This window comes from Lutjanus erythropterus, chromosome 7 (assembly GCF_056507025.1).
Source record: "Lutjanus erythropterus isolate fLutEry1 chromosome 7, fLutEry1.hap2, whole genome shotgun sequence".
Lineage (NCBI taxonomy): Eukaryota > Metazoa > Chordata > Actinopteri > Lutjaniformes > Lutjanidae > Lutjanus > Lutjanus erythropterus.
Window position 1 is genome coordinate 34,630,332 of NC_139323.1, and position 26,008 is coordinate 34,656,339.

General features: G+C 42.0%; 1 protein-coding gene across 2 annotated transcripts in view; it reads left to right on the top strand.

Moving 5' to 3' along the window:
* The window catches only part of syde2 (synapse defective 1, Rho GTPase, homolog 2 (C. elegans)), a 67,692-nt gene that overhangs the window by 12,947 nt on the left and 28,737 nt on the right, over positions 1-26,008 (top strand). For both annotated transcript variants that reach the window (XM_084723608.1, XM_084723607.1), the window contains exons 2-4: positions 2,895-3,196; positions 4,534-4,930; positions 18,426-19,561. In XM_084723608.1, coding sequence (XP_084579734.1) covers positions 2,895-3,196; positions 4,534-4,930; positions 18,426-19,561 — 1,835 coding nt within the window. The remainder of the gene's footprint in view (positions 1-2,894; positions 3,197-4,533; positions 4,931-18,425; positions 19,562-26,008) is intronic.

A 26,008-nucleotide genomic window follows, 5' to 3' on the forward strand; every position in this document is an offset into this window, starting at 1 on the left:
GTGGCTCCAGCTGACTATGACTCTAACTATGGATGTGTATCTTTAAAATATCATTAGAAGGAACTCCAGGCCAGAACGTCTGAGAACAAAACAGCAGATTGTTATATCCAGCCAGCCTGTTCCTTCACGTTAACTCATGGGACTCAGTGTATTAAACATGCTGCATGTTTCCCATTCACTCTGTGGCCGGCACATGCTAAAGCTACTGAGCTCCAGGCCCTCAAACACAGCATCAGCCCTAATCCAGGCTAATGCAAACACACTGCCGGCTCAGGTCATACAAACACGTTTCTGGCAGGAACAGAGCAGAGCAGAAAGGAAGGAATACTTAAAGATGTGCTTTATATCCCGGCTGCACGGTGGTTTAAACCCATGACAGAGAAACTGCGGCGGTTTGTGTTTTTGTAGTTCAAGCTATTTGTTTTTTTGGAGATTAGGAATGCCTCAAAAGTGGCCTCTGTTCTTGCCACTGAAAGCTGTTTTATAAACTCACTGGTGCCTTATATAATCAGCTGGAACTCAGAGGAATGGCATCCCTAACACAATCAATTTCATCCCACTTTATATCATACTTGGCATATTTCTCAGGGGGGTAAAAAGTCAAGCAGAACGGCAAGATAAAAGTTCAGGACTTGTTTTGTTTTGTTGTTGTGGTGAGTTGAGAGTTTGTGGTTTTTTGTGGCACTGGAGAACCACTTACCCTTCTCAAGTCCCGCCTCTTTTTCGTCTGTGTTCCAATGACAGTTGAGAAAGCTTGGTGCATGACATTTGTTTCCTGTAGCCCACTGAGATATGATAGCCTAGATATGTGCGAGGCTCGTCTATGTTGAAAAGAAAACCAAAGCTGAAGCTGTAGCTGTTGTTGCTGGGGGACGTGTTAAAGTTACATGTAGTCACATTTTAAGTTAGCTAAGGTTAGCAAACACTGTCACTGAGGTGTATGATTCCTTCTAGAACCATCTCTGGGGGTTCTATCCAGGACTGTTCCACCTTCAAAAGGTGCTGACAGGAATCTGCCCAGGGGGTTCTACTGAGAACCTTTTTATATTCCAAAGGTTTTATCTTGAACCCACCTAGGGAGTTCTACTGAGAACTTTTTGATATTCTGAAGGTTTTATCTTAAACACACACAGGAAGTTCTTCCAAGAAACTTTTTATATTACAAGGGTTTACCTAGAACCCACCAGGCGGACTCTATTGAGAGCCCTTTTTACATGATCTAGAACCCACTCAGGTTCTTCAAGAATTTCAGCAAATCCTTGAAGAATTCGTTCTTCCATAAAGGATTCTTTGGATGAAAAGGCTTCTTGATGGAACCCTTAATCTTCCAGGGAATCCTTGACAAACTCTTTCTTCAAAAAAGGGGTTCTGCAGAAGCGGATGGTTCTGTGTAGAACCTCAGCCCTTCAGGAGGAACCCTTGTGGAACCCTTATTTCTCAGAGCGCTGGAGGCACTTGTGTTAGATTTCGATTTTTTGCGAAGTGAATATATTCCCGGTCTATAATTTGGTGGATGTTCGCCTGGCGTGCGTGAAAATGCATTTCCTTGAGGAAAGGAGAAGTTGTCATTATAGCATGTGGAGGGGCTCGTCTGGGAGCTGCAGAGGATCAAAACAGTCTTTTACACGAGCCTGCTGTACATGTTAGAGCAAGACCCTGCCCTCCCCGTCACACACACACACACACACACACACACACGCTCAGAGGTTGTTTTTCTCTGACTGCATCTGCTCATCAAGCCTTATGAAAATAAAAGCACGTCAGATGATTTGTAAATGCGCTTTTTGATTTCTTGGAAAACAAATTCCTACTATCTGAGTGAAAAAAACATCCTCAAGCACATGAACACGCTTGATGCTACGCAGGAACTTTTTTTAATGCTTTCTTTGGGACATTAACGAACCACGTCACCATCTCTATTATTTGTCCTTCTTCGCTGCACACACCGCCACTGGCTGTACTTAGCGTCTCCCCCTTACACACACACGCCCTCCCCTCTCTGCTCTATTTTCACAGCTGTAATGCCAGCGGTTTCTCGCTTCTTTTTTTTTTTTTTTCCAAGTTGCTGTGATGGAAGATATGTGTGCTAAATCCCTCCATCTCCCTCTGATTTCTTTTGAATTCAAAGCCCACATATTCCCGAAGCGTCACTGAGGAGAAAAGAGGGGGGAAGTGCTCCGAGGGACCGTGGTGGTGTGATTGAAAGTTTGACTTTGGTCGTAAAAACAAAAGTTCATCCAAAAGTTATGAAACAGATCACAATCAAATGAGACAAAAGCAAAGACGTGGCTCTTCTTCTTCTTTTTTGAAAATGTTTTTAAAAGGCAGAGTCAAGAATTAGAGACGGAATGAGAGGCTATAAAATCTTAATTGCATAATTCAGTGTTTCCTCAATTGTGGTTTCTTGATACAGATGTTTTCTTCAACTTGACAGGACATGAATAGTCTGAGATTAAACATCAGATTCAATCTTTCATTTGAATTCAATAATTGATTCTTCCTAAGCCTCACCACTTTTTGCTCCAGTTGAGCAAGTTCGATACCTTGGTCAACTTCCTCTTTTTCTGTTTCCTGTACTTAGAAAAGAAAAGCACATTTGGAAAATGGCTTAACCTTAGCTAACTCAGATGAGACGCTTTTCACTCCTAGCAAAGTCCTTTAACAATTCTCAGAGTTTGGTTTTCTTTTCAAAATAGACAAGACGAGCGTATATAAAACAGAAAAGGAGAAAGTTGACTGAATTCTAAAAGAGGCAGGACTTAGGAAGGGTCATTTGAATCATGTTGATCATGCTGATGATTAGTTGCTTTTTTATGCCTATCAATTGGGTTTTTAGTGTCTCCTTGGATGAAATTATAACTCTCACACTGTTTCTCTTCCCATCACTCCATCAGCTTTCATTGAGAATGTCCAAACTCCCTGTGCTAATGGACGAGAGGTGGGCAGGGCCAGCGAGTCCTCGTCATGGCGGCCACCGCTCACCACCATCACTGTCTCCAAGAAGCGCAACTGGCTGCAGCAGAGCTCCCTTGGGAAGAATCACTGCACCAAGGAGGAGCTGCAGGGAATGCTGGGAGCTGAGGAGGAGGGCAGCCAGGGCTCCCATCAGTCGCCGCCTCCTCCCAGTCCCTCTCCAGACCACCTGAGCCCCTCAGGCGGAGCCCCGTCACGGCCGGTCCGCCTGCACCTGCCTCAGGTTAGCCTCGAGGTCTCTCTGTTAATGATAGGATGATTTTAAAAGAATAGAGCTCAACTGTGACTGCCCACTTTGTGAACAGCTCCGGAAGTGAATTTCCCATTTATTTACCCCACTGATGGTTCAGAAAATCCTTATATGCAGAGTTTTAAGCTTGTAACCAAGCAACCAACTTGAAGATGAATCGTGACTATAAAACATTGTGAGTGGAGGAACTACTTATTCCATAAATAATATAAAAATATTATTATACTTAATTAATAACTTATATTATTATTATAAAATAAAAATATCTCATAATACAACTTATTCTTAATTAATCTTTTGTCATTATTATAGTGTTTTGTGCTGTTAATAACAGTGTTGTAATATATTCAAGTTTGTATTGTGTGTCATCGTAAGTACGCTTCTTGTTCGCTAATTTTATCTACCTAACTAGCTAGCCTGCTAACAGAACTACCCACTCATGGGTATGGTAAACATTTCCATGGTAACGGCGTGCTCCACCAATCAGAGGTGTCCTTGTTACACTTTACGATTGTGGGTAATGTAGTACTTCCTAAATCTGAATGCTGTATTTGGAATATGAATTGGATTTTCACTGCTGAGTTCTGTGGTCAAAGAATATGCTAATGCACTTTTTAGCTAAAAGTAGCAAGAAAAGATGTATACTTAGCTTAGCATAAAGTCTGAAAGCAGGGGTGAACAACTAGTCTTGCTGCCAGAAAGGGCTCACTAAACACACGTAAAAAAAAACTGGAATGCAAAAACTACGTAAAAAGTTGTTTGCAGGGTGTTATGTGTCAGATGAGTTCCTCTGTAACACCACAAGTTGTCCTTTATACATGAAATAAACAAACAGGATGTAAAATGTTCATTCCTGGGCTTAAGAGGTGCTGGTAGCTGGATTTTATGACCTTTGGACAGAGCCGGGGTGGCTGTTATCCCTGTTTCCAGTCTTTATGCTAAGCTAACTGGGTACTGGTTGTAGCTTTATCTTTAACAAACAGGCATAAGAGTGGTATCAGTCTTTCTCATTTAAAGGACGATGTGTATGAATTAGGGGTATATATTAGAAGAATATGTCAGAAACTGAATATTATATTCTTTAGTATATTTTCATGAGCTGTGTTTCTACAGTAGTTCAGTTTGACTGATATAGAACTGCAGCGATTAATCAATTATTAATCAGTTATTTAATTAATCTCCAACTGTTGTGATAATTGATTAATTAGTTCGAGTAATTTTTCAAGAAGAAAAGATAAAATCCTCTAATTTCTGCTTCTTAAATGTGCATAATAAAACAACTGAGAACTTTGTCTTCTGTCTTGATTCAGGTCAGCGTCAGTCAGGCCAAGGGGTGTCCTCAACCTCGGAGCGTGGACCCAGCCGAGGAGAACGACGCTGACGATGAAGGAGAAATCTGGTACAACCCCATCCCTGAGGATGAGGAGCCGGAGTTGTCTCACCGACCCTCCGTTCGGCTGCTGGTTCCCCCTCGAGCGGAGCCCCAGAGGAGGCCCAGCAGGGGCGGGGATGCGGGTCACGGTGGCAGGAGCCTGGGGTGCACGGGGCCGGAGGCGCTCGGGGAAAGCCTCGGCGGCGGTGGTGGCAGTTCAGGAGATGGGAGTCAGGGGAATGCTATACATTCCACAGAGGCTCCACATCTGCACAGACAGATGCTCGCGTGCAAACCTCAGGAGGAGGGGGGGCCTTCCACCAGCAGAGCCACAGGTAAGGCAAAAAAATGCACACAAACACACCTCCTCTCATTCTTACTCTCCTTCCCTTTATGCTTCACTCGGCTTCTTCATTCAGCCTTTCTTTGGTCCGATGCTCGAGGGCCAATTATTGTCTGTCGTCTTGTCTCTCAGCCAGTCACCCTCGGCAGATTTTTGCGGTCGTTAACACCTTGAGCACTAATTATAGCTATTGTTGAAAATGTTCCCAATCAAAGAATCAACGGACTTATTTAGCTCCAAGTAATTCCGGCCTCACTTTAGCTTTACTTAAAAATATACAAAAGTATTTTAAGTCTGAAGTTTAAAGGAGAAATCTGTAATAGAAGGAAGGGCCGGGGGTCACACGCCTCTCTTCAACCATAGACTGCAAATTACACAGGATTTCAACCTATTTAATATACAGTCGATCAGGGAGGAAAAAACACTTCACTTGTACGTATTATGCTTCTGTTTTTGGCAATTCCTGACTTTATTTTTTAATCAGTTAGCTCGATGCTACCACGTTATGGGAATTCTCATTCACATGCTAACAGAAATTAGCATTGCACTCGCAGGACTATTATCCAAACAAATGGCTCCATTTTACTCCACGTGCTGAACATAAAGCAAAATTTGTGCTCAGACTTTCAGGAATATTTTTCCCTCTGATCTGTGGAAACAAGCTAACAGCTGCTGACTTCACATTCACTCAGCTTATGTTACTTTGTCTCCACACCCAGCAGCTACAGCAACCTCAGAGGGTCAAAAGTTAATTTAAAGGCTTCTTGTGCTGTGTGCAGTTTTCAAGGACTGCATTCATTTTGGCCTAATGTCTTATTTTATTCATTATTTTCTTATGGTGATAGCTTGATGAGGAGCAACAGCTAAAGTTAACTTTAGAAAGTATTTAATTTGTTATGTTTTATATGCAGTATGGAAATAATGCTGCTGAAATAAAACTCAAAGACTGACTGACATGATGTTCAGTGTTTTCAGATATATGATTCATGTCTCTAGAAGTGTATGACTCAACTTTTCCCGTGGTTTAGTGTCATAAAAGCAAACAAAAATCAAACAAACATAAGAAAACATAAATCTTAATATTAAATTGTAATATTTGTAGCATCTTAATACTTAATATTTGGAGTACATATTGAATTGCATTTTCCTGGCCTGATTGTCTATGGCTCCCACTCATTACATGGACCGCAGGACTAATTTTTGGACGTATATTTGCTCCTTTAAGATGATATGGCACCAAAAACAGAGTTTAGCTGACTTTAAAATCCAGGTATCATCTTTAAATCTATAACAAATATAGCCCATCTCATTTTGTTCTTGTTCTGTTGTGTTTGGTCGGAGCAGACAGGAGGTGTGGCTGTCTAATCATATCACTCCATATCAGTGTCCCTCATTAGTTAAACTCAGACAGACATTAGCCAGGAGGAATTCAGAACCGGCATTCCTCAGACGAAAGAATATCCATTTTACTTGCGACGGCAGCTCACACAGAGAGAGCTGTAAATTTTTGGTGAATAAATGTTCTCTCGCCTTGAAAGCCTGCTCATTAAAGCTGCACTTATCGTGTGTGCAGACACAAAAAATGATTCATGACCTGCAGAGTTTAGGGAAAATGACTGTAAATGAGCTGGAGTGCTCTCTCCGCACTTTTTTTTATTTACTTGTGTGCTTGGAGATTGTTGACAACTCTGGTCTACAGCGACGGCATAATGATGACAGCCAGCACACGGCTCCCTGTCTCTTAATAAGCTCAGCCTGTTTTTTTCTAACTTCCGACTTTTTGTTCTCTCTGATGTGGCAACATGGTAGTTTCAACCAATTGGCGCATCTTGAGCTGAGCCTATAATTACAACTTTTGACAACACTTTTCTGTGGCACGCAACAGCCATTTCTAGTTGTAGGAGCAAAAAGCGAGGTTTGGGTACACAAAGCAACATCTAATACCCGAGCTCCACAGTTTTACTGCAGGAATGAAGACTTGAGATAATTGTTTTCACCCTAAAATACTAGAGTTTTAAAAGTTGAAACCACAAGTTGTTGAGACCAGTTCGGATAAATGAAAGAATATATTTAAGGCTGCTGTTTTCCCCTGTTTCCTTTAGTTAAATTTAGTTTACTTTAGATAAGTTTGCACAATTAAAAAAAAAACAAAAATGGCAAAAATGGCAAAAAATAACAAATAACACACAAAGCAGGGAGAGGGAAGGGTCCATCTAAATAAGGTTGCAATCACAACAAAATGTTTCTGAAGGACTAAAATGTTGTGGAGACTAGAAGGAGAAGTGCCCGACCAAATTATATCACAATATGAAAGATAAGGATAAATTACACTATAACAGAGAGTGAGGCAGTCCCTCCAGGATTTTACAAGTTTCTTTGAGGGATTGTTGCAGCCTAAAATCCTTTTGTTTTTTGTGGCAGTTTTTCTAAAAAAAAAAAAAAATGTGTTGCATGTTGCAATGTCTTCAGGCATTTTTTACAATGACTTTTTTTTTTCTTAATTGCCCAAAACAAGTTGAGTTTTTGGTATAATTTATTAAAAATAGAAGGCAGCCTGTTCCATTAAGAATAAACCCAAAAAGGGGAGTGGCTGCTATGATTGGTGGAACTCAAGGAAGCTACAATGATTGGCCAAATTTGTGGAAAAGTTGCAGTAATTGGACAAGGTTCCAAAGTTGTGCAGAATTCATGAGGATTGGTTGACTTTGCTGCAGCTGTGACATTGCAATTTCCTGGACTGACTGTTTGGGAGACAGTTTGTATGATAAGATGAGTAACCCTCCTTATTATACCAATAGACTTATGTATTTTCTGCCAGCCAAGTGACTTTATTCTCTCCAACTCAAACTGTCATCAAGAAAAATTCCCAGAAACCTTGTAGTTGATACTTGAGGCATCTTGAGGCTTTTCAACACAACAATCAGTCCACATAAAGAAACTGTCTGTCTGTCTTCATCAGGTGTTGCATTATCTCCCAAAACAAATCTGCCCGTTACAAGGTCACAGGTTTGATTGGCGGCTGATAAACTCCTTGATCCTCACTGACTGGCGTCAAACTCCTGGCTGTCTCTGACATCACGTGTGGCTCAGCAAAAACTCTCCGTCCTGCCTGAGACTTTGCCTGCAGGATTAGGATTAAACCAGTCCCGAATGAGTCTCAGTGTACCAGTACAGGAAAGGCACTAATCATAGCGCAGCGAGCTAATTAAATCTAGGCTATGTCTGCGTGCACCTTTTGAAAGGTTTCAGACCTATTCCTGCAGTCCAGATGAAATTTGCTGCTGTCCTTAGGGCCTTTCATGGCGGGTAAGCAGATGAGTGGACATATTTGGAGGCCGGAGTTGCTTGTTCAGCAGTTTTAACGGAGAACAAATCTTCTCCTGAAAGGCTTCTTTAATTTTCCCTGAGTTGTCGTCCAGTTTTTCAGAAGTGATTCATTGTTACCTTCCAAAGACCTGAGCCTCATTTACATCCTGTAATAAAATTCTGTTTAGCACTAAGTGGGTCTGTGACAGTGTGGGTTTACTGGTGCTCTGACTGGGAGCAGAAGTGTTGTTTTTTTTCTTTTCCCTCTCGCTCCGGAACTGCCCCCCTTTCTGCAGCCTGTTGACTTTGCAATTGATTCCTGTGGGTTTGGCGACGCCATCCCACACTTCACTGCAACAAAAAAAGAGCAACAAGCTCGGCTACGTGTCATCAAAGAGGAAACGCACATTACTGCTTGTTTTTGTTGTGTGTGTGTGTGTGTGTTTTGTGGGTGCAGCGGGCACCTTGGTTTGGAATCAAAAGGCATCGCAGGAAGGTAAAACGCTGCTTCACTGTCTTTCTTCACCTTTAGTTAGAAACCTCCAGAAATGACTCTGTGTGTGTGGTGTGGTTGCTGTTAACTCAGTTTGTATTGGCTGACAGAGTGACACTGCACTCCTCCTGCTCTCACGCTGGTTGGGAGGGTTGCAGGATGGTGGGCAGGAGTGAGAAAGACAACAGCCTGCTGTGGGTGCTCAGTGTGACATCTCTCCACTGCAGTCAAACCAGTCATGTTTGGGGACATGTATAATTACCAAAACAACATTTTTATGAAATCTTTTGCATATTTTTCACTGATTTGTCAGATAAACTGGATCTGTATGGTCTCTTGTAAACTGAAATACCAGAAAGTTGATGAGCTTTACTCTCACAGAATGCAGTTCTCTGTGTCTTATCTGTGAAATAAGTCAATTTTATCATCCTGTAGCACAAATGATCATAAAATATCTGTGGTGCTCTGAAGGTTATTGATCAGAATGATGCTTTGCCATGTTTGTGGATAATGAGTCTGTGGGGGAAACACATCTATGGCTCAAAGCCAGACAAAACTTAACGGTTGTCTCTGTTACGCCACACCTGCTACTGTTGTCATGAAGGGGGGAATTAGTTAGAGGTCTGGATATTCGAGACCATATCCCAGCTAATCAGTTTGAAAACCATGCACTTCAGTTTTAGTTTTTTTTTAATATATATATATATATATATATATATATATATATATATATATATATATATATATATAGAATATATTTTCCCTCTTTTCAGGTAGCCAGTGGCTTCTATTCATTTTAGATTGAAAACCAATTGATAATATCTTCAAACAGATTTTAAATGTTTTTTTGGATTTCAAGTAATGTTAAAGTCATTCTTACTGTAATGCGATGCAGACCTTTCAAATTTGTCTAGACTGCTGTTCCATGCAAACTGATGTTCACCAGAATGGATTACACCAGGCCTGTAACAATGACTAGCTTTGTCGGACGATATATTGTCCTAGAAATAATTGCATAATTGCATTGTCATTTTAAGACCTATTTATGCCATGAACATAAACAGACATGACAGCTACAGTGTGTATTATTGTGGCATAGTTTTTCTGTTCATTCGTCTGAAAAAAATGCTCAGGTGCTGCATTCAAGTCTTACACTGGTAGTTAAACCCTGTTGTTTATTATGGCATCATGTTGGCTAAAGTGACGGTGACATTCATATGCAAACAAACACACAACAGGTAATATTGTACAATATATGGACATGACCTTTTTCATTTTTGCTGATCTTGATAAGTCGATAAAGTAACTACTGTGACAGGCTCAGATGACACAGCAAGAAAATATATATGAAAAATGAATTAAATGCACAACACGCATTTGAAAATAGTCATAAAGCCTTGATTTATGGTTAAAATACTAAAACATGTCATAAGATTGGTTATGTCTTTTATTGCTTCGTGATAGCCTTCACCAAAATAGCAGATTAGGAAAAGCTGCACCAAACTAAAGCTCACTAAACATGTGTTTGTTGGTTGTAACATCGTTGCCACCTCAGAGAGCCGTATCTTCACCACATCTCCTCCATGTGTGTTTAAGATACCACATCATGGGCTGTCTCACCGCATTTTTGTAAATTTACCCGCGCCTCCTCAGGAATAATGGCCTCTGAAGTTTTTTAACTACAGAAAACAAGGAGTACAGCCACGGTGTTGAACTCTGCTATTTCAGTCCCAATCTTTTGTGCCCTCTATTTCAGATTCTTCAGAAATATGAGCCCATACAGACTCCACCTTATCTGCAGGGCTCAAAATGTGACAGGCCGGCCGTTGATTGAGCAGGAATAAGAGCGTCTGTTGAATTAATGAAGCAGTGCAGATGTAGATGACTCTCTGCGACTATAGCTTTCCTCTGTTCGGCTGGCTGGTTCTTTTTCCCTCACCGGATACACTCCAGACTCCTCGTGCGCTGCCTATTGACTGACTTTTTGTCCATCTGAATGCTCTATTTGTATGGAGAATAATGATTGATGGACTTTGGGGGTGGTGACCGCAGTGTGTTCCCAATCTCTTGTTCCCTTTAGCGCCTGTTTGGGGAATCTGACTTGGACGGTGCTCAGAACGGGATCAGAGCTATTTCTGGGGGTTGTTTTGGTCACGCTGGCTGCTGCGTTTGAGATTTGGCCCCGGCTGCTAAAGTTACATGAGAGTTCAAGCCTCCGAGTTCAAACCTGGAATCTAATCTCGGCTGACGAGTGCACAGTTGGGTCTGGAGGAAGTCAACAACTCGGAGGAGCAACGCTGAGAGAGCAGCTCTTCAAACCCTGTGCAGATTCTTTGGCTTGGCGCTAGATGTGAAGTTCGGCCCACATGGTTTTCTCATGGCTCTTTCCTTCTGGTCTGTTTTTCATTTCATCGCCAGTGCAGCTGTAGAAAACTGTTCTCTGTTTTGACGAGTGCAGAAATTTATCTGTTTGGTCATGCATACATTAGGGGTCACAGTAGTATCTGTTCAGTTGGTAGAGAATCTGATCCATATGTTTGATGAGAGGTTTTTCTAAAGCCTTGGTCGCACTGCAGGACTTTCAAAGTTACCAGAACACCGTGCCGTTCACACTACGCATCTGTCTGTTTTGTAATCGTGAGAAGTTGTTGTGGTTTGCACACTACATGACTGATCACACATCACAAGATCTTTCACCCGATGAATCCCTTAAGAGTCTGTCTGCTCTCCAAACTACGTTCTTTAATGCTGGAAGTGTCATTAGATTATTAACACTAAAGTATCAGCGTGCAGCATATTACTGTTGTTGTCTCACATAGTCAGATGACCTCGATATGAAGCATTCATAGTGAATAGTGCAAGTCAAAGCAGAGCTCCTTTCCTCACTGTTCATATCGATACCTTAAAGGTTTTGAGTACTGACGCCCAGCCCATCAAAGGCTGTTTACAGGTCTTGCGGAGTACTGCTGCATGTAAAAAAAAGTTTTTTGTGACTGCCTTAAATCTGAGTTGCCTCAAGTGATGTCACTCGAGGCAGCGTTGGCTGGGGGCTGAAGAAGACGAGCTCGAAAATTTACAAAAAAAATTCTGTTTGGAGTTAAAGAAGTGATCTCACCGGAACTCTGTAGCCCGCTCGTCATTAGGGCTGCAACTCACGACTATTTTTCCCAAAGCCTAAGATGACGTCCTCAGAGGTCTTGTTTCACTCGCAATCCAAAGATAAATCAGAGAATTTTGACAAGAAAATTACTCAAACCAATTAATCAATTATCAAAACATTTGAAAATTAATTGAATGATTGATTGATCGTTGCAACTGTACTCCTCATCTCTGCTAGAGGCCATGTCAGCAGCTACTAGAATAACATCTGAATCTGCGCCTGAGCTCTCAGTGATCAAGTTGCATCGTGGGTAATGTAGGCACCAGGTTTTGACAAGGACTGCATTACTGCATCAATTTTGATCCTTTGTTTCAAGAAAACTGTTTATCTTGAGTCCGACAATGCTGTAAGAGTGCAGTGTTAAATAGGTCTTTGTTTCTTTGCTTCTTTATGACAGTAAACTGAATATCTTCGGGTTGTGGACAAAACAATATTTTGGGATGTGAAATTGGGTTAAACACTGATCAACCATTTTCTGACAACTTATGGACCAAACAATTAATTGATTAATCACGAAATGAATCAACAGATGAGCCAAAAATAAAAATAATTAATTGATGCAGCCCTAGTTGAATTATTTTAGAATAGTGTCTCTCAGCCTCTTTGTACCATTAAACATTACATTCCTTATTAATTCTGTGTAAAGGAGCAAGCAAGTCATTTTTACTGCTGTAGTGATTTTGATTGTTTGGATAAGAAGATAATTAAATTAAGATTTTATCTCATTCATTCATTCATTTTAGGATACGAAACTTGTGTGGAGTTTAAACTTAAAGTTGATTTTTTTTTTTCCTATCTTTCGTACACAGCTCACACACACAAAGCAAAAAAACAGGTTTTAATTTATCCACTTTGGCTTGCGCAAAACAAAGCTGATAAAAATAAAACATTCAGTCCTGAAATGTTGCCATTTGTTTCGGTGCTCTGTTAAAGTCCAAAGATTAATCCACAACTTGTTCCACGACACAGAAGGAAAACTGCTGCACTAGAGACCTCTAACTGCCCAAAGTGTCCATGTGGGCAATTTAATTTCTCACAGTAAGAAATAATGCAATGCAATTGTAACAGCCAAAATAAAAGTAAATATTAAAATGTAAATGCAAAAATCAATCAATGCAATTAAATTGAAAGTTGAATTTGGAATTTTGGTTTGTGTCCAGATAAAAAATAAGTCATTCATCACCACTCATCAGGTAGCTGCTGGAGCCCTGTTGTTTGGACCGTGGCGGTGCGGCGAGGCCGGCGAAGCTGCAGGCCGTCTAGAATTAGCAGCCGCTCTGTCGGTTGAGTTACAGCAGAGCAGGAATGCCTGCAGTGGTAGGCGAGCTGGGCTACATGAGGGCTGCTTTGGCAGGGGGCCATGTTGTGCTAGTGAGAAGGCCTGCATGCTTGGATATATTAGCAGGGGTTTTGTAACCATTGTAATGAAACGGCCGGGCTCCCGCGGCCCCTGAAAGGCCTTCCAGCGCTGAATGATTCAGAGCCAAAAGGAGAGGAAGCAGCACAGAGCCTGGCCCCGGTCACCGAGAGAAGAAACTACAGGACAAGTATGCCATTCACCGGTTTATTTACACTCCTCTTGTTTGTCAGCGCACCCTGCTCCTTTCTGTTTTTAAATTTAACACACACACACACACTCCAGTGAATACAAGTGGTTTTACTTGGTAATCAGGGACAGCAGATTATTGTCTCGCGCCGAGGCTTATCAGTGTGCTCAGTGTCTCGCTCTTGGAAATAAAGGTGCAAAATAAAACCATTTAGGGTTCTTTGGCTTGTCCCAATAAGAGAACCCCTTTTGGCTCTTGGGAGAACCTACCTACCTTTTATAAAGCTTCCACTTGGGGATCTTTCAGAGTTACTCAACATATAGGGTTATATACAGAACCATCTGTGAAAGGTTCCACCCAGAACCCTGAAAAACTCTATAAAGAGAACCGTTCTATAATGTAATGGTTCTGTGATATGTGAGGCAGCCATGATGCATATGGGTGTGTATGCGAAAGTGTAGTTAAAAGTAAATATATCACCCGTCTAAAGGTGCTAACAAGAACCCACCCAGGATGTTTTATTGAGAACCCATTCATAGTTTTGTCTAGTGCCCACCCAGGAGGTTCTACAAATAACCATTTTGCTTTCCAAAAGTTTTATAAAATATATTTTTATATTCCAAAGCTTTTATCTAGAACCTGCCCAGGGTTTTCTACTGAGAACAGTAGAACCCACTCAGGGTGATCTACCAAGAGCCCTTTTGTATTCCAAGAGTTTTATCCAGAACCCACTCAGGAGGTTCGTACATCCCAAGAATCTTATCTAAAGTCCACTCAGGGTCTTCAAAGAACCTGTGACAAAAGAGTTCTTAAAAGAATGTCAACGATTTCTGGTGAACTCTTTCCTCCAGAAAAGGGTTCTTAATGGAAAACTTAGTCTTACAAAAAATCCTTGATCAACCCTTTCTTCAAAAAAGGGTTCTTCAAAAGCAAACGGTTCTGGGTAGAACCGTAGCCCATCAGGACGAACCGTTTTGGAACCCTTATTTCTTAGAGTGTGTCTCTCTTTCGCTCTCTCTCTCTCACACACACACACACGTTGTTGCAGGCCAGGCGTCTAACATCGTTTCATTGGAGGATATTTCACGTTATCAATTTATTGTCTCCAGTGACACTTTGGCTCACGTTAGAGGTGCAGATTGTAGAAACGTATGTGAGACATGTTTGATAATGATCACGCCGTCCCTCCTCCTGCACCTGTCTGGTGCCAGCGCTGTGGAAAAAAAAAAAAAAACCCTGTCGTAAATTCCTGGGCTTTGTTCGGAGGTGTCAGCGGCCGGGTGCCTGAGGAGGTCTGCAGGGTCAGGGAGGGCATGTGAGTGTATGTGTGTTTATGCATGCATATTTACATGCACTCTCTCTTTGTGTCGCAGTAATACAGCGAGTGCATGTGCGTGTTTTAGTGTTGGTGGGGGTGGACACAGTCACTCGGCTCAGGCGTCACCCAGAGAAATGCAGACCTTTTCCCCTTTGACCTGGGGACATGGCCTCGGAGGGTTGGGTGTCAAACTGTTGCCCCTGAACATCAAGCTAGTGAGGTGTTAGGTTACTGACTGATGCTACAAGGCCAAAGCCTGCAGAGGACGCAGCTGCATGTGTGTGTGTTTGTGTGTGTGTGTGTGTGTGTGTGTGTGTGTGTGTGTGTGTTTGGCAACAGTCATTAACTTTGTCAGGGGTAGATCTGCCTTCCAGGGCTGGTGGACGTTGCCCCAGTTCATGATGATTATCAAATAAATGGGACAACAGCAGGACACTGATGGAAGCTGCTGCAGTTCTCACTCTTCGAGTCTCACATGATTATTTTCATTATCAGTGAATCTGTAGATCATTTTCTTGATTAATCGATTAGTTGTTTGGTCTATAAATTGTCAAAAAGGGTTGAAAAATGTTGTTAAAGCCCAAGATGACGTCTTCAAATGTCCTGTTTTGTCCACAACCCAAAGATATTCAGTTTAATGTCGTAAAGGACTAAAGAAAACAGAAAATATTCACCTTGCAGCAGGTAAAGTTGGAGAACCTAAGTATGTTTTCTTAAAAAAATGACAGATGATTGATTGACAGAAATTTGGCAGTTAATTTAATAGCTGACTACTAATTGATTAATCGACTGTTGCAGCTCTGTGAAAGTGGCTTGTAGATTTGCTTCACTCTACAAAAAACAACGGTAATCTTTTGAGTGGCTGGTAAAATTAAAACATTAACAAATCATTTGGCTGCTGAGCAAAAAAGTTAATTTGTACCCCAAACTAAAAACTGAGTGTTTCACGTGTGAGGAATTTCACTCCTGAAAACCTTGTTTCAGACCTGACCAGAGGTCTCTGTGCAGCCGACCCCTCCCCAGATGTTGTTTGGTGAGTTTGCACCTCCAGCGCCCTCCACCCATGTTCTCCCTCCTCAGAGCGCCTCTGTGTCTATTATTGGCAGGAAGCCGTGACAGGGAAGGCTACTCAGCCAGCGGGAAAAGGAGGCTAAACATGGTTTGGTGAGGAATGTGAGAGAACAGCCGCGTTCATTTGTACATTCACCAGAAGGCTTGCCAGCCTCCCAGTCGACCATCCAGACCTCTGAGTGCCTGGACAAGGGGCGCCTTTGTCCCCCATCTGCCGGCTACACCCTGCCCTTCTCCTGCCCCCCATCTTACCCTTCTCTCCATCCTGTTGCACCTCCTCTGCCTCCCTCTTTTCACTGGCGGGCCCTCACCCCAGAATAGCACAGCAGGTCCCCTCTGAAAATAGAGCTGGTGATGTTGGCAGGGTCAAGCTCTCTCTGGCTCGCTTCTTTCTACTTTGTATCTCTGTCGCTCTGTTTTTCTCTCTCTGATAGAACCAGACTTTTGTTTCTGAGGTTTATTCATAAAATAATTAGCTGATAAAAACAACAAAACTTTTATATTTGAAACGAGGAACCGGAATGAATGAATGAATAAGTTCACATCATTAATGTATTAAATGTCTCGATTACTCATCAGCCCCCAGACTTAGTGTCTTGTTTACCACACTATTAGAAATAAAGGTGCTCACTTGACCCATTAAGAGTTCTTTGGCTTGTCCACATCAGAGAACCCTTTTTGGTTCCTGTCAGAACTTTTTTTTTTTTAATAAAAAATGTTCTTAAAGGAAATCATAGTCTCGCATAGAACACTTCTTCAGAACAAAAGGGTTCTTCAGAAGCAAATGGTTCTGGGTGGAACCTCAGCCCTTCGAGAAGAACACTTTTGGAACAGAATGTATCTAGGCCTGTTTTAAAAGGCCTACAGAAGGTAAATTTATCCTTCCGTTAATAAAACTTGAATATTAGCGTGTTCATGAACCTGCTTTCTGCAATAGTCGTTTAACACCAAGAAAACAACTCAGATGTCATATTGTGCATATGGTACATTTAAATATTATGAGATTAATAATCCAGATGCAGAAAAGCTCTTGTTGGGGAAGCGATTTATTGAGAAGCAGATAAAACTTAAAGCCACCGCTCGGTCCTGTAGACTAAACAATGGCTGTCACTCCCGTGTAAAACTCTAGACCCTGAAATTTCACGTTGTAGACGTCTGGTTAGGCGAGAACTGCCTACAAGGTCCAATTCAAGTGGATATTTTTCAACTTGAATAATGACTGAGTAACTCTAGCTCAGCCCTGGAGCAGTTGGTGTCTCGAGACAGACGTTTCCCTGCTTATAGACCCGCTGTTTTTCCTGGAGCTGCAGCTAAAGACATTCCACCTCAATTTCCCTGATGTTTGATTGAACGAAGCCCACTTAAAGCAAAGAGGCCTCATGGAAATACTTTGTGAACAATCGAAGTCTTGATATCGGCGCCATTTCAGCAACATGCTTCTTTTAAAGTGTTAATTATCTAAATCGCTGTCTAGGTTTACATTATATAGACTGTAACTGTATTATATAGTGCTGGAGTGTTTATGAAGCGCTGCCTGCTGAATGTATCTCTGTCAGTGGATTACTGGGTTGCATGTAAACCTAATGACTTGATGATGTGCCATGAAGGTGTAGTGCTTCTCTGAGAGACTGTAAATTATGGCTCATGCACACGTTGCCTTTGGTTTTTAGTCTTCTCTTTCCCGTCTGTCTTCATCGGACATCTGAAGAGTTACTTGTAATCATGGGAACGAGGTGGACTCTCTGGTGAAACCAGCGATTACAGGGACTTTAAGAACTTGGGACTGGTGGTACCCATTTGTTCCTGAGAGTAATTCAAAAATGACTTTCTAAATATTTTTCTTTACTAAGGAATTTGGCAGAGAATGTTTAAACTTGTGCACAAAATGTCAACCAAAGAAAAATCAAAAGTCCACATGCTTCAGGCAGACCTCAGTCACCACAGCCTCTATGACTGAATGCCCCAAAACTTTCTGAAAACTGAGGTGGTTCTCTTTGAACCTCCTGAATCAACCAGCAATCTGTACGGAAAGCTTGGCCAACTGTCATCTCTTGTGAATGTCTTTGTAAAAAACCTTGGGGTGATTTTTGAATAAAGTTTGACAAACACATACATTTCGTGATGAGTGGCAACTTTTTCCAACCAATTCCAAGATGCTCTAAAAGTATTCTAGGTGTTTATTGCCACTCGCCTTGACTAGGGCCGGGCCTTTTAATCCCTTATACCCCACCAAGATCACTCAGGTCCTATGACCTGGCACCTCCTCAGTTGCCAGCCCCAGTCTAGTGGCACAAAGATATTACAGTATACCAGGGTATTAAGAAATCCCGATGGCATGATTGTCAGAAATACAAACGCCGTACAAACGGAGATGCTGTACTGAGGTGGGGTAGGTTAGTCTCTGCTGGTGGACAAGGCAGAAACATGGCATAGAGGGGATAAAGTTACAGAGCTATCTAATAAAAAAGAAAAAGAAAAATGCCTCTGCCCCTGTGTGAAAGTATTTTGGATTGGCTCATGTTGTTTTAAATGTGTTACAGAAATAATTTTGATTTGAGTTAAATTGAATTGCCCTTTTTCTTTCCTCTGCAGATGGTCCTGACCTGCCCAATGCCGTCAGCTCCCCTCCCTCCAGCCCAAACCCGGCCAAGAAGAGCAGCTCCATCAACTGGTCCTTCCCGGACAAGATCAAGTCCCCGCGCACCGTGAGGAAGATCTCCATGAAGATGAAGAAGCTTCCGGAACTCAGCCGGAAACTCAGCGTCAAGGGGACGCCGAGCAGCAGTAACAGCAACAACGGAGGCGGCCAGCTGGAGCCCAGAGCCAACTCTCCCCGAAACAACGGGAGCGGGTCGGAGGCCGTCCCCCAGTCCTCGGGTCCTCCCAGGTTAGCTGCCCCTGGAGGTGGACAGGCCAGTCGCAACGTGATCTCACGCTACCACCTGGACAGCAGCGTGTCCACGCAGCACAGCTTCAGCAAGAAGAAAAGTAACGGCAGCTCAAAGTCCGCCAGTAAAGGGGGCTACCTCAGTGACGGGGACTCACCCGAGCTGGTGGCGAAGTCTGGGAAGCACGGCTCTGCGGAGGCGAAGGCAGGAAAAGGCAAGGAGACGGAAGGAGGCGGCGGAAGCTCCAGGCTCAACGGCACGGAGCTGGACATTGATGCTTTCCGCCATTACAGCTTCACAGAGCAGCCGAAATGCAGCCAGTACATCTCTGGATTGATGAGTCTGCACTTTTACGGCGCCGAGGACCTCAAACCTCCACGTATTGACTCTCGAGACGTCTACTGCGCCATCCAAGTGGACTCCGTTAATAAAGCACGAACGGCTCTCCTCACGTGTCGAACTACCTTCTTGGATATGGACCACACCTTCAACATCGAGCTGGAGAACGCCCAGCACCTGAAGCTGGTGGTGTTCAGCTGGGAGCCCACGCCGAGACGCAACCGCGTCTGCTGCCATGGCACGGTGGTTCTGCCGGCGCTCTTCCGGGTGACGCGTAGCCACCAGCTGGCGGTGAAGCTGGAGCCGCGAGGGCTGATCTACGTCAAGCTGAGCCTGATGGAGCAGTGGCAGAACACGCTGGACGGCGGGCCGGACGGAGACAGGGAGCCACAGGTGTTTGGTGTGGAGGCGTGGCGGGTGGTGGAGAGGGAGAACACGGGACTGATGGTGCCGCTGCTCATAAGCAAGTGCATCAATGAGATTGAAAAGAGAGGCTGCCAGGTGAGTCTGTGTTTGACTTTGGGGTTACAGATAGCAGCTTATTTTCACATTATGTATTAATCTGTCCGTTCTATTTCTGATTAATCGATTAGTTATTGTAAACTCTAAACTGTTAAAATCATGACATTCACTCCCAGGTCGAATGACTCACAGATATTTATCGGCTTCGTTCTTTGTTTCGTTTCGTTTGCGTTTTTTTTTGCATGAAAAATGATTGGAACAATTTAACGCTGCAACTAAGTCGATGAATCTGTCAATTATTTTCTTGATTAAGCATTCGCTGTTTGGTCCATAACATGTCAGAAAGTGGTGAAAAATGTTGTTTGCCAGTGTTTCGAAAAACGCGAGATGACGTTGTCAAATGTCTTGTTTTGCCCAAAACCCACAGATATTCAGTTTACTGTCCTAAAGGAGTAAAGAAATCAGAAAATACTTACATTTAAGAAGCTGGAGACTTTCAGAGAATTTTGACCTTTTCTATCAAAATCAAAATAGGTCGTGATCAATTTAAAAAATTTATTTATAACCGATTAATCATTGTGGCTTTAGAACAATTAATTAATTTTAAGAATAGTTGCTGCTTATAGAACTGCAATTTGTAAATTAATAGATTAGTCAATTGAAAGGAAATTAGTTGCCAGCCTTTTTGAAAATTGATTCATCGTTTCAGTCATTTTTAAATCAGAAATGTCAAAGATTTGCTGGTTCCACCTTCTTAAATGTGATGATTTTCTGCTTTTCTTTGTCGATTATGGTAATAAACGAAGAGTCTTTGGGTTTTCGACTGTTGGTTTGATAAAAGAAGTGATTTGAAGACGTCACTTTGCACTCTGGGAAATAGTAATGAGCAGTTTTTTTGGACATTTAATTGACAGATTAATCGATAATGAAAATAAAAGATAGTTGTTGCTTTAGCTGATAAATTTAATAATCATTTTAGGTCTACATGATATTGTTTGGGGACACATACACACACCACATGAGGATGGAAGATCTTGTTCTGTCAGTTGAAAATAGATAGGAATTCAATTGAAGAGGAGGCTGGTAGGTTACAAAACAAATCATTATATAATTTTATATAATGCTTTTTTGTGTGAGAGTGAGAGAAAAGGGAGAGAAAATAATCCCACCTTCCTTTTGGCTCAGTGTGCTGTATGACGAGTGCTCGCCCTGCAGCCAGTTATAACACTGGATGACTGGCGTGAGCAGAATGGATAGAAGAGATGTAGCGCTCTTCACGATGTCTCTGAGCCTTCCTGAGGCGAACGGCTCTTTTATTCACAGAGGAGAAAGACTTCAGAGCTAAGAGCCTGACGTGGTGGCGGCGGCAGCGGCGGTAATGGTGGAGTGGAGTGTTTCCCTGGATCATGTGATCATCTCTTGTTTTGCACCCCTCCTCCTCCTCCACGTTTCATGCGCTCTTTGAAGCCCAGAGAGGAGAGAGAGAGAGAAGAGAGGCGGCGGAGTTTCTCCTAATTAGAGTTGAGACAGCGGCAGGCAGTAAAAGTGTCTGGCCACTGCTCCTGACTGATCACTCTAGGGGGGCATGCCAGGGGCAGCGGGTGCCTGGGGCCAACAGGCAAACATTAGGGCCTCTCCAAGGAGCCCGTCTGTCAAAGCAGACCCCGCCCTCGGCCACTTGTGCAGTATGCCGGGTTTGCAGTAGAGCTTTTTGTTGAATTTGTTTGATTTCAAAGGGATTTGTACAAAGTCTTGAAAGTTTGGAAAAAGCTTAATTTTAACCGTTATATTATCATGTTTAGAAATTTGCTTGAAGTTGAAAGTAGGCGCCCCTGTGGCTCAGTTAATGGAGCATGCACCCCGTGTCCCATCAGTCCTCTGCAGCGGCCGCTGGTTCGACTCCCGACTGTGGCCTATTCTCTACATGTCATTTCCTCTCTCTCTACCCCCTTTCCTTTCATATCTTCAGCTGTCACCTATTTGCTATTCATAGCTGGACTGTAAAACTCAGTTTAATTATTTATAATAAGTAGTGAAAGCTTTAAATTTGTTTAGAGGTCCTACTAACTTAAATCAAGCCAAGTTCTCATGTCTTCGTTGATCATAAAGGTGGTAAGCTCTGAACTTAGCGACAACTTCGGCTCAGGCTCACTTGAGGTGGACTGACCTTTAAGCTACCAGCTATTCTTATTTAAAGGAGAATAAATCAATATCTAATAATATCTAGTCTAATATCTAGATCTAATAAATCATAAAATGACCACAATATGTCATCAGGAAACAAGTTGAAATACTCACTTCTCTGGCAATGACGCTACAGCCGTGGTTATTCCAGGTGTTATTCCACCTGTTATTGTTTACCCATTTCACATTAATTAGTTCAAATGAATGCCGAATGTTTGCCGAATCAGTAAGTGTCTGTTTAGGAGTCGTAAGAAACCGTTAAGAATTACGTAGAAGGTGTAAATGTTTTTAATTCTTAAATTGAGCAATATGTTAATGGAGTTTGGCAGGCAGTGAGACAAGGAGTCACTTAACTCCAACTCCAGAGTGTGTATTTTCAGAGCAGTGGACTTTTTTTTCGGGATAACAGGCTTAACTTTACATTGACAGACAACTGACAGGTATGAACAGCTGATCGACTTACAGTGTAGGACTCGCCCTCACTTGTTATTGTCAGTTTATAATGTTACACACATCCTGCGCGGCTGCAGTGTTTCTGCAGCCTGCCTGAGCTTCTCCGAGCCTTGGGGAGGTCTGTGGCTCCAACTTGCTATTTCTACTGCAGTACTCTTTTTTTGCACAGAATTGCTCATTTATACTGCCGCCCCCTCAGAGTTTTGCTCAGCTGAGAACGTAGCACTGTAATGTGTGGTGTGTCTACAGTTCAGGCTAAGTTTTTTGCTCAGCACCACTTTGCTACAGCTCTCACTTCACGAATAGTTGTTATTTAGTCTGTTAGCTCAGATTTCTTCACTCTGCTCTGTCTGGCCGTACTGTGATTCTTATCTGCTTCTGTCTCTCCTTGTCTGCCTGTGTTTCTCCTACTGTCTTTGTTTTTGACGATGCTTGTCTCCTGTCCCTCACAATGTTTCTTTAAACACTTTCTCCCCCCCGTTTTACTGCCGTCTTTCATTACAGAGATGCAGAGTAGACTTTGCACAGGATATCAGTCTGAGATCAAGTGTGAGGGCTCCCCCAGGTTGCAGGCAGACAGGGGTTAGGACGAGGTTGACACTGGATCCCGGAGGAATTTTTCAGGTTATGTCACTAAAGCACGCACAGCCAGACGTGCAGCGGTGTGCCTTTACAAATGATTATCTGGATCTTTGATGGAGACCCATTTTCAGAGTCAGAGAGAAATTAGTGTCCTGAGGGCTTCTGCAAGCTTTTAAGACTCTGGATGATTGTGGGTGTTTTGAAAAGACTGCACACAATGTCTGTGTCAGAGCCTGCGGTAAATGTATGTGAGCACTCAGCACCCATTTAAAAAAAAAAAAGAATCTACCCTAGAAACCTACATATTTCCACACATGACAGTAAAAGATGCACACAGATGTGACCTGTGATGAATCGCCATATGGAAGCGCAGCAGACTTCTTAGTATTGTGTTGTTGAAGTTTTGACTTGACACAGATGTGTATGACGGCGTATTAGGGCCATTGTAGTTTAAAAACAATTACAGAAGCTGGTGGATGTGGATAATAATCAGAGAAAAAAGTATTTTTTGAGGTAATAAAGCCATGAATTTGCAAGAGAAAACTAAATTTGGACATTTTATGAGAGCAAAATCACAAATGTACAGCAAAAAAACTAAGGATATTCTCTGTGGTAGAAAGTGGTAAATTCATGAGAAAGACGTGCGTATTGTCTGAGAATATAAAGTCAGAATTTGTGAGAACAAAAAAAAGAAAGAAAGGAAAGAAATCTTGGAAAATAGTGGGGTTTTTCTGTTAAGGAACCACATCACTTCAGCGCGTAAGGTTATATCAGCCTCATCACGCCACAGACGCTGCTGCTTATCATGTGTTATGCCTGCACTGGAGACCTAGTCAAATTATATCTTGTAGTCATGATGCACAATCACCCCATCAAGCTATGCTATACCCAAAACAACACACTGATTTGGATGAGGTGACAGCTTTTGTGCATCAGGAGCTACAACACAACGGACAGATGTGCGGATATCACTGGTTACAACTATGGGCAATTTGTGACTTTATTCTCAGAGATATTTTGCAAATATCTACATTTATAACCTCAGACAATATTGAAGTATTTCTCATAAATTTACCACTTTAATCTCAAAGAATATCCAAGGTTTTTACTTGTAAATTTATTACTTTAATTCTGTTTTTTTCTTGGTGTTTCCTCTTTCTTTCCAGTGGCCCTCGTACACTATCATAGACGTGACTTCCAGACTAAAGCCCTTTTCAGACATTGAATCAGTAACATTGGCTTCATATGCGTGTTAAAGGAATTGCTTTTTAGCTTTCAAACATACTGTAAGTCTCTGTTACATAAATGTTTTGTAATGGCTCTGTAAAACATGACAGAACTGTTAGAAGCAGAGCTCCAGTTATATTTGTCCTGTGGGATCTGGCACACAAGAGCGAGACTGGTGCTACGGCTGGAAAACAGCTGTAAATTTAAGATTTCTCGAAGATTTTTGTCTGTTTTCTCACTCAGTGATGGATAGTAAATTATTAATCGGTTGTCTTGCAGTTGAAGATTTAATGACCACAAGGCTCTGCTGCTCAATAGTGGATCCCTTAATAATTCTTAATTCTCATGAATTAAATCATGAATTATAAAACTATGCTGCTTTTTTAATAATGCAGTTGAACAGAGCTAAAACACTGTTAAAAATCAGAAGATGTTAAGTTGTGACCCCTCTTTTTCTACCCGCTTACATACTGTATGTAGAGATGTTTGGTGCATGTTCATATTGTCAGCAGTTTTCATGGAGATATCCAGTAAATGATTGTAAATGTAGACAGCCAAAGAGCTAAGAGACTGACTGAGAAAGCTAAGTTCTCCTGCAGCAAACATTGTTTTCCTTATGCACCAGTGATGTCACTGATTGGCTAGCACTCGATGCCTTCGTTGGTTGGGTCGGTTAGGTTTTATATGAGCCAAGTAGTGCTCTCTCCAAACCAACCAAACTCCATTGGCAAAATCAATCATTTTACTTCACAGAACATAGGAGTTGTTGGTTTACTACAATGTGCTGCTTCTGCTCTATGTGTTAGTTTGTCTGTGTTTTTGTGTAGCTTCTGTGTTTTAAAAGGATAGTTTAGATTCATCGAAGTCACACAAAAACACAAACACACTAAAAGATCAAGGCAACAGTAGACCAGCAACTTCCGTGTTTTGCATGGTAAATTACTAACTTTGTCAATGGAGTTTGGTTGGTTTAGATAGAGCAATATTTTCTATTAAAATATATTAATCATAATGGATATTTTCCCCCTTACTTCATCATCAGACAGCGTTTTCTGACAGAAAACTGCAGTTATATAGTACAAGCCAAATACTGCTTCTCCAAACCAGCCAAACTCCATAGGCAAAATCAGTAATTTTACCTCACTGAACACAAAGTTGCTGGTTTTCCATTAGCTCAATTGATAAGCTTATTTTTGTTATTGTGTGATCTTGGTGAATCCGAACTGTCCTTGTAAAACACTGAAGTCACACAATAACACAAAATACACTAACTGGCCGAGGCAGAAATAGGCCAGCAACTCCTGTGTTCTGCAGGGTAAAATTACTGATTTTGCCTGTGGAGTTAGGTTGGCTTGGAGAAAGCAATATTTGACTTATATAACAGTGGTCTCCAGTTGGAAAGGCTGTGAAAATATTCTAAATACAGCACACATTTAAACTGATATTGATTGTTATAAAATATTTTTTTTCTACTGACCCTGTCCACAGCAGTACATTCCTTAGTTTCCATGCCAGTGTTTGTCTGTTTCCCAAAACTGGGGGGTGTTGACCAACTACTGTAAGTAATACACAGACTATGGATCATACAACCCCACTTAAAATAATCCGAACTATCCCTTTAATGCGGTCAAATGCACTTTTCCTTTGATGTTTCCATAAAGTCTTTAAGCTAATCCCAGACTTAAAAAAAAAGACTGATCCCATCACTGGTTCTAGAGTCACTGAGCATCCACATTCCTGTCGAGGGAACTCGTTTGGTTTCGTGGTCATTGTGTCAGACTCATTCTGCATATGAGTCTCGGCTGGTGCTGCCTGTTGTGTTGCCCGGCAGCCACAGGGCAGAAGTGCAAGCCCTCTTTTTGCTAACAGCTGTTCCCCGCCTGCGCCGGGCTCTCCCCCACCAAAGAGAGACTCTTTTTTTTTTTTTTTTTTTTTTTTTTCTGAATGGACTTGTTGTTCATTGTGCCCAGTGACTTCTGTTTACTCTCACACAAAGCCAAATCCCTGCCTAATCTGTCCTGCTCTCTCCCTCTCGTGTGA